This window comes from Setaria italica, chromosome III (genome assembly GCF_000263155.2).
Source record: "Setaria italica strain Yugu1 chromosome III, Setaria_italica_v2.0, whole genome shotgun sequence".
In the NCBI taxonomy this organism is placed as follows: Eukaryota; Viridiplantae; Streptophyta; class Magnoliopsida; order Poales; family Poaceae; genus Setaria; species Setaria italica.
The window spans coordinates 38,569,691-38,579,086 of record NC_028452.1 but is presented as its reverse complement, the minus strand read 5'-3'; the positions used below and the strand labels follow the sequence as shown (position 1 = coordinate 38,579,086).

The 9,396-nt window shown below is 44.7% G+C and overlaps 1 protein-coding gene across 2 annotated transcripts; it reads right to left on the bottom strand.

The window, feature by feature from the left end:
• Positions 1-1,399: 1,399 nt before the first annotated feature.
• Positions 1,400-4,995, bottom strand: LOC101775780 (probable LRR receptor-like serine/threonine-protein kinase At3g47570). 2 transcript variants are annotated; one of them, XM_004962566.4, is made up of 3 exons: positions 4,406-4,995; positions 2,156-4,207; positions 1,400-2,026 (listed from the first exon to the last, which is right to left on the bottom strand). In XM_004962566.4, exons 1-3 carry the CDS (start codon positions 4,920-4,922, stop codon positions 1,635-1,637), a joined length of 2,961 nt encoding a protein of 986 aa, XP_004962623.1. In that variant the 5' UTR covers positions 4,923-4,995; the 3' UTR covers positions 1,400-1,634. The 2 variants fall into 2 exon arrangements, with proteins under 2 accessions (XP_004962623.1, XP_004962622.1); XM_004962565.3 differs by having other exon boundaries at positions 2,156-4,995.
• Positions 4,996-9,396: the final 4,401 nt, after the last annotated feature.

The following is a 9,396-nucleotide window of genomic DNA, read 5'->3' as shown; positions in this document are numbered from 1 at the left end:
GTGTCCTCACATGAACTTCGACTAGGGACAACTTTAGAATAACCATACAAGTAAAGAGTTTCACATACAATTCACATAATTACAAATCAATTCAAGTAGCCTTTAATAGATATTCAATGAACACAATATACAAATCATGGATACAAATGGAATATCATCATCTCTATGATTGCCTCTAGGGCATACCTCCAAAAAAGAATGCTTTCCTTAATGGTGAGTTGCGTGAGGATGTCTATATGCAACCGCCTCCAGGGTATTCTGTTCCAGAAGGCATGGTTTGTCATCTTCGTCGTTCTTTGTATGGCCTTAAACAAGCCCCTCGAGCTTGGTTTGAGCGTTTCTCTTCTGTTGTCACTGCTGCTGGTTTCTCTGCTAGTGACCATGATCCTGCACTCTTCATCCACTCTTCTCCTTGTGGTCGTACTCTTGTTCTCCTATATGTTGATGATATGATTATCACAGGGGATGATTCTCAGTTTATTGCCTTTGTCAAGGCTCGGCTTTGTGAGCAGTTTCTCATGTCTGATCTTGGTCCTCTTCGCTATTTTCTTGGGATCGAGGTTTCCTCTTCGTCTGATGGTTTCTTCTTATCCCAGGAGAAGTACATTCATGATCTTCTCGCTTGAGCCTCTCTGACTGATGAGCGTACGGTTGACACCCCGATGGAGCTTAACCTCCAGCTGTGTCCTACTGATGGTGAGCCTTTGGCAGATCCTACCCGCTATCGCCATCTTGTTGGGAGTTTGGTCTATCTTGGTGTCACTCGTCCGGATATTTCTCATGCAGTACATATTCTCAGTCAGTTTGTTTCCGCCCACACACATATTCACTACAGTCATCTTCTTCGTGTTCTGCGCTACCTGCGTGTCACTAGCTCTCGCCGTCTTTTCTTTCCACGCTCCAGTTCCTTGCAGCTTCGTGCTTACTCTGATGCTACATGGGCTAGTGATCCCTCTGATCGCCGGTCCATTTCTGCTTACTGTGTTTTCTTGGGTGGTTCTCTCATTGCTTAGAAGACTAAGAAGCAAACCGCGGTTTTCTGTTCTAGTGCAGAGGCTGAGTTGCGTGCTATGGCGTTGTTGACATCAGAGCTCTCCTAGTTACGGTGGCTACTTGAGGATTTTGGTGTTTCTTTGACTGGACCGACTCCTCTTCACTCTGACAGCACGGGGGCTATCAATATTGCTCGGGATCCGGTGAAGCATGAGCTTACCAAGCATATTGGTGTTGATGCTTTCTTTGTTCGGTCTCAGGTTCAGGATCAGGTGGTTGTTCTTCAGTATGTACCTTCGGAACTCCAGGTCGCTGACTTCTTCATGAAGGCACAAACTCGTGCACAGCATAGGTACTTTCTCTCCAAACTCAGTGTTGTAGATCCACCATGAGTTTGAGGGGGGTGTTAGAGATATGTTTCCTTTATGTATTTACCCCATTGTATAAGGGGTTCTGTGTATATGTACTACCACCTGTACTCTACTTATATGGGTCTATTGGCCCCCTGGGAATATACGTTGATTATTCCTAACACAACCCACCTCATATGTGGCCAGTTCCATTTTTTTCAAGAAAAACACTGTAGCTGTCCTGCCCTGCATACTGCTTCAATTGTCAATATCCCCTCCACCGAAAATTTGTCATGTTTCATTCATGCTGCAGGAAAGGAAATGTTCTTTCACTTCGACTACTTCACTATATACATCCTGTATGTTTGGCCGAGTTTTTGGTGCTTCTTCGGAGCATATTAGTCCGAGGTTCAGCAGTTGCAGAATACACTTCTGCACCTCTGTTATGTTGCCTTGTTCCTGTGATTGCGTATGACTGCTATGATCCATTCCAATCTCTTTGCTGAGAACAGGATCTAGGATCTTAGCAATGTGAGGCAGTGCTTCCTCAACATATTTGTGTAGGGTGAAACCATCATCAAACAATTCATCGGTAGGATGTTTTCCGGTGAGCATTTCCAGGAGAACAATACCATAGCTATATATGTCACCTTCAGTTGAGATTCTACTGCCCATGCCATACTCTGCATAGTAAGAAACCCGTTATAAACTAAATTTCAGTTATGCCTCAATTAGCTAGCACATAAATATTAGTGTCAATATATAATGGAAAAAAGATGAATATATGTTGATGAATAGATGCATAAATTCACCTGGCGGTATGTATCCCACAGATCCTCTTGGTCCAATCAAGCTCGTCGAGTTCTGGTACCCTCCATAAGAAGAGAAATCAAGGACGAATCGTGCGAGCCCAAAGTCACCAACATGAGCAAGATGGTCATCATCAAAGAGAATATTGCTTGGTTTCAAATCACAGTGAACCATGGGAGGCACACACCAAATGTGAAGGTATTCTAAAACCGAAGCAACATCAACTGCTATACCGATCCTTGCACCTAAACTCAGACATCCATATCTGGGGGACTTAGTATGAAGGTGATCAGCAAGGGTGCCGTTTGACATGTATTCGAGCACCAGAGCTTTGAACTCATTACCTAAAGGATCGTACGTTGAGCATGCAGTGATCACTTTTACAATGTTGCGGTGACGGATGTTTCTTAAGGCTCTACACTCTGCAAGAAAGCTTTTTGATGCACCAGACTGACCGAGCTTGAATACTTTGATAGCAAACATCTGACCACCTTCCTCAGGTAATGAGCCTTTATAAACAACGCTAGACTGCCCTGAACCAATCAAGTTGGCAGAGGAAAATTCATTTGTCATTTTGCTTAAATTATAGTAAGATCGAATCTTCAGTTTCTTGGATGATTCATGCACCAGACGTGAATCCTTGCTTGTTCTCTTCTTTAAGAAAAGGACAAAGAGGAGAGAAATGGCACCACAAGGTATTACAATAGCCAAAACGTGAACCTCGGTTCTAGTCTTCCTTTCAGAATGTTCATTTGCACAGAGTGGGAAGTCTAGCAAGTGTGTGGTTGTGCATAGACTTGGGTTTCCCTGAAGAAAAAGCCTGCATGTGGCATTAGCAAAAACTCCACCTGTAGGGATTGGACCATCAAGGTTGTTGAAAGATAAATTAAGGTACTCCAAGCTGTTAAATAGCTCAAAAAATTCTGGGATATCACCGGACAAGTCGTTTTGAGAAAAATCCACCTCTTCAATGCCTCTCAAGGTCGCAAGAGAAATCGGAATTTGTCCCTCAAGGAAGTTCCCTCCCAGGCGAAGCGACTGCAAGAGTTCGCATGAGCCGAGAGTGGATGGGATTTGGCCAGAGATGTTGTTGTTGGAGATGTTCAGGGATTTAAGATTGATAAAGCTGCCGACATCATCTGGAATGGAATCTGTGAGTTGGTTGTGTGACAAGTCCAGCCACCAGCTCAGCTGGTTCAGTTTACCAAATAACCCATCTGGTATGGGTCCAGACAAAATATTAGAAGAAAGGTTCAATGCCAACAAATTTTTGCATCCCGCTAATTCTGCTGGTATGCCTCCACTCAAGTTATTTTCTTGCAAATAAAGTTCACTTAATTGGCCAAGATTACCAAATGATGTTGGGATTTTTCCATAGAACCTGTTCTTCGACAGGTCCAGGGTATACAAATTGTGAAGGTTACCAATAGAAGCAGGTATAGGCCCAGTTATCTTATTATCGTCAAGATATAGCATGGAAAGGCTAACCAGATTACCGATACCTGTTGGTATGGTACCTGTTATGTGGTTTGACCCAAGGACCAAGTACTCTAGACTTCTTGATAAGTCGGTTACTAAGCTTGGCAAATCTCCTTGTAAGTTGTTCCCATCCAAAATCAACATAGCCAGTTGTGTACAATTGGTCAACGAAGACAGGAACATCCAGTCCCCGGCTTCGAGCCAGCGGTTCTGGTACAGCACCAACCTGTGCAAATTGGGTAGGGATCCCAATGAAGGAATGACTCCACTGAAGGAGTTCTGAGCAAGGTGGATAATTTCAAGATTTGTTGCATTTGCCAGTGATTCAGGGATCTCTCCCTGAAAATTATTCTCAGATATTACTAGATTTTCAATATTCGGGAGTGTGTTGCCCATGTTAGAAGGTAAGGTTCCTACAAGACTGTTCCCTGCTATGCCCAGAAATGTTAACGACGACAGGTTATAGATGGAGTTTGGCACTGTACCAGACAGATTGTTGTATGTGAGGTCAAGCAGTTGTATGTTCGATAACCTCGCTAAACTTGCTGGGATACCTCCTGTCAACTGATTCTCCGCTGCAATTAACACAGCAAGAGAGGAGAGGTTCCCCAATGAGGAAGGTATCACACCGGATAAGCTATTTCTAGTCAGAGCCAGAAACTTTAAGCTGGTGTAGGAGGTTGTTAGCAAGGGTGGGATTGGTCCGGAGAGATTGTTCATGCGAAGATCAATCTTCTGGATCAGTGAGCTATTGACAAGGAAAGTAGGGATACCTCCATCAAGGTTGTTCTTCTTCAGGGCGATGATTCGGAGGCCAGAGCACGACGCAAGCTCAGCTGGGATCACGCCGCTGAGGGCGTTGAAGCTGAGGTTGACGTACCTGAGCCTGCCAAGGTTTCCCAGCTCTGGCGGCACCGGTCCGCTAAGCTCATTGACTGGAAGGTGGATATGTTTCAGATAGGTGAGATTGGAGATGCAAGCCGGGATCTTGCCAGTGAGGCCTTCTTCCTCGAGGCGCAAGGCTACAACCCGGGGAGTCGGTCCGTTTCGCCAACTGCACCAGACACCATGCCAGCGGCAGAAGTCTAGTGAACTATTGCTCCATGTGGTCAAGGCACTGGCTGGCTTGAAGGTTAACAGGTGGGATTTGATGCAGAGAAGGGCCTTTCGGTCTGCAGTATAGGTGGTCTGGTTCACGGTTGGCGCAGCTGCAGCTTTCCACGCACCAGAGAGGAGGATTAAGAAGGCCATGTGTGAGGAGAATATGACGCACATAGCGTGTGGAGACATGGTCGAAATGGAAGGCAGCTTATCAAAATAGTGTGTGCTGAGGAGTCATGTTTGTCTTAATTTCGTAGGTGTTGGCGTTTATATAGTTGTATTCGACCACCCCTTTGGCTTCCTCCTTCTCTACCACTCCTTTGTAGGAGATGAAAGGGAATTAGAAAAATTTATATAGTCATAACCATTAAATCCACGGATAAAGTTTAGTGTGTGGAGCCGACACCCCACCAACAAGACCAATGACCATATTCTTGGTTTCCCATCCGTCTCAGAAAGGGTTGTTAATATAGCCCCATATCGCATACACTGAAGTCAACGTCTACTTTGAGTGGATCTTAAATAAAACATAGTGTACAATAATGAAAGATAAACGGTCAAATTAGAGACCTTTACGACCAAAGCAACAAAAATAGAGGGACCATTACGACATCTGTGCCCAACATATTTCGAAAATGCAGCGGTTTTGTTCTACCCATCTGTAAATATTGCACAAAGGTTATTTCGCCTCCCTATATACATAGGGGCACTGTAACTAAAACGGCATATGATTTTAGGTAATTGATTACTTCTTGTGAATGCTATTTCATTTCTTGTTGTTTATAGTTATTTTTCCTCTTAATAAAAAACTAGACCTGGAGAAAGATCACACCCATGACTTTGATTTAAGGAGAATGTAAGAGCATCTCCAGCAGTCCCCAATAAATATTTCTCAATAACTAATTAATAATAGGGATATCTCAATATCATTTTTACAATTATGGGGAGAATTGCTTTTGCAGTCTCCCAATAATCTCACCCCAATCCAACTACTTTATTGGGAGAGACACAACTTCTCCTTTATTTAGGAAGAGTTATGATGAATTACTGGATTATCCCAATAATTATTGGGAAAAAGGAAAGGTACAGGAGACTACTAGAGCACTATTTTATTATTAACTCTCCCAATATGGTAGTTGTATTCGGGAAAGGGAGATCGGAGATGCTCTAACCATCGTTAGGTCTAGAAAAGGTTCGAGAGGCTGGTGTTCCTGTGTCCGCAGCTGAAGGTAGTTTGCACAGTGAGAGATCTTTTATAATACACGGACCGCCGAGTTCGAACCTGTTTCCTTGTTTTGATATTTTCCTTTTGCACTGGGTTTGTTTCTGGCTTCGCCTGTCGTTAGACTTAGAATCCCCCTGGTTTATTTCATTAGCTGCTTATTATTGAGGTGCTTGTTGAACACAAAACTCCACAGCAACTATGTCTGCTTATAATAAGAACGCATGCAACATGCAAATCGAAGTGATACAGATCAAACTAAGTGGGTTTAGAATCTAATTCCCAACTAATTATGCCCTCATCTAAAATTTAGTTGGCTAAATTTAGCCACTTTGAATCCAAATAGAACCTAGCTAAACTTTAGCTGCAACTAAAGAACCTAGCTAAACCAACTAAAACTGGTAAAAGACCGTAGTACCCCTCCACCCACCCACCCACCTGCCTCGGTTAGTCCCCACCAGGTCACTCGCGTGGCTCCAGTCGCCGACGTCTACCGCTGCGTTCCCCCCACCTCTCTTTCTCCGGTCGGCCACCAACACCCTCCCGTCCTCGCCGCCGCCGTACATCCTAGCAGGGCCTACCACGCCAACCCCCGACGTCGGCGCCTCCCACGTCCTGCTGGTCCTCGACGTCGGCGCTTCCCGCGTCCCGCACCTGGCCCCTGTCATGCCGCTGCAACCCCTATTGCCTCTCGCATCCCGCCGCGCCGTCGCCTGGTGGGGGAGGAGCCCCCACACCGAGGCCGCGGCTCCCTCACCGAGGGAGGAAGGGCTGTCGCGAGCACCCTCGACGGGGGATCCCGTGGCCGCGTGCGCCCTTGTTTGGGAGAGGAAGGGCCACCGCCACCCCTGCTGCCGCCTGGCAGGGGAGGGGCCACTGCACCGAGGTTGCAGTTCCCTCGCTGGGGGGAGGAAGGGCCGCCGTAGGCACCCCTGACGGGGAGCCCGCTGCCGCGCGCCCCTTTGTGGGGGAGCTCGCTGCCACGCACCATTGTCGGGGAGCTGACGCCACAGTACTAGAAATATGAGCATTCATCCTTGACATTAGTAACAAACAGCTTTTCTTTCGGTATTAACCCGCGAAATTAGTACCGGGTAGAAATCTTCGATCCTCAGAGGCCTTTTAGTACCGGGCAATAACACCGACCGGTCGGTGTTATTGCTCGGTACTAAAAGGCCTCGACCATTTAGTACTGGGCAATAACACCAATACCCCATGGAGTACCATTTAGTACCGGACAATAACAGGTTGGTGTTATTGACCGGTACTAAATAGTGACATTTAGAACCATTTAGTACCGGTCGGTGTTATTGACCGGTACTAAAGGCCTCTCCATGGGTTACTTCAAAAGAAAAGTTTATCTAACTCAATCACATGTGCTGTGTAGGTGAGATGGTAAGGAAAGTTCACGCGAGGCTTGAGGTCGTGGGTTCGAATCCCACGGACCTCCTGGCTGGCGTGGTATTTAGTACTGAACAAGCGGTGCCAGGAAGATAAGGATTGAGAAGAGGGATGAGGGGTAGGAAAGACAAATATCTTATTTAGCTGGTGTATCCAAATACTTCTGGCTAAAATTTAGCTAGGTGATTTTTAGCCGGCTAAAAAAGAAACGCTAATTTAGCCAGCTAAATTTTAGATGGGTGGATCCTATTACAAACTTAGTCACATATTTCATAAATAAAAAACCTGCCTATACAGAAAAAGTGAATGGTAGCAGAAGTGGGGAATCCACCTTCGTGTGGGGCATCTTGACAACGTGCTCCATGATATTGTAGACAAGGAATTCGGAATAAAAAAAGCACACGCAGCGAAAACTTTCGGCTGCATGTTTGGCGAGAAATCTCTATCTGTCGGGTTCTTCTATTCCCGGGGAAGCTTTGCCCATCGTACATCTACAAAACACGCCTGGCTACAAAACATTGCAGAAGACACGTGTGCTACATGACACCATTGAGTGAACTCGAGTCGGTCTCTCGGACGTGAACACGAGTCGTGATGCACGCGCCAGTCGCCGTTTTCCGACGCGTTTTCTGGTTTTGTCACCGTATCAGGCCATCATTGTAGTCGGCGGCATCGTGTGAATGGAGGAAGTAGCATGGAAGGAATTTTTTGTTTCTGTGTACGATGCTCTCTCTCCATTGTTGTGACCTGAGTCAGTCTACCATTTCATATATTGGCCGAAGACTACTTGAACGTGGGTCAATCTGTCACGTACATCACATGGGAACAGTGCTTATATAAATAGGTGCCTGGTGTTACACCTTAACTCACAAAACATTCCCAACACATAGTGTAAGGGGCTGTTTGACAATAGGGTGTTAAAATTTAACACCCATCGTATCGGATGTTTGGATGATAATTAGGAGTATTAAATATAGGCTAATTACAAAACTAATTGCACAGATGAAGAGTAATTCGCGAGATGAATCTATTAAGCCTAATTAGTCCATGATTTGATAATGTGGTGCTACGGTAACCATTTGCTAATGATGGATTAATTAGGCTTAATAGATTCGTCTCGCGAATTAGCACAGGGTTCTGCAATTAGTTTTTATAATTAGCTCATGTTTAGTTCTCCTAATTAGCATCCGAATATCTGATGTGATACTGTTAAAGTTTAGCACCTTGTATCCAAACATCACCTAAGAGGATGGTGTTCTCCGCACACAGAAGCACCCAGATGCATCGTCTGCTCCACTTGCTGCCATCGTAATCGCGTTGTTGATGTTATTTTGTCTTCAACTGTCGTTCGACGGTGGAACAGGCCCTTCGGTATGTGCATATACTAAAAAATTCCCTAGATATTCTGCTTGAAAATTTGGTGAACTGTCAAACAAACTCCACATATAACTCTGTTAAATCCTTTTATAAACAATCGGGCTCTCTACATAACATCTGTTTACCCAAAAAGAAACGCTAAACAACTCTATGCGCTGTCTATCCTACTCACAAATGGCACAAGGACAATGTTGAAGGTTGTGTATGCATAAGTTACAACGTGAGCGTGCGTACAAGGAGCATTTTGCATTATCTGTATTGTATTTTCCGAAAAAAAAAGATGCCTTGCGCAGAACTCAGTTTTTGTAGTTACGAAGTTCATGCATTTTATTGGCCGTGGACCACACTACACTAACACCATCTACATCCACTGTTGCGAAGATCAGAAATTTGGGTGCCTTTGGGTTTTGGTAAGGTGTGCCACGATGCATGGTTCTCCCTTTTGTACACAAATATTAGAGTATATTGGGATATATCACTAGTTATGCTACATTAGAATTGTCTATATAATCCTGACTTGACATGTCTCTATGGGAGGCTACTTGCTTCTAAGCTATGTACTTGAATATAATCTGCCCACGAGGCTCAGTAGTACAGACGAACCAATTACACCAATTCTTCTCATATGTACAACAAATATTATTTGTTTTTGGGGTGTTAACC

Excerpts from the sequence above, each read along its gene's own strand:
- LOC101775780 (XM_004962565.3), bottom strand. The coding sequence starts at position 4,922 with ATGTCTCCACACGCTATGTGCGTCATATTCTCCTCACACATGGCCTTC. Across the intron at positions 2,027-2,155 it reads TGTGGGATACATACCGCCAG|AGTATGGCATGGGCAGTAGA; the intron begins GTGAATTTATGC and ends CTTACTATGCAG.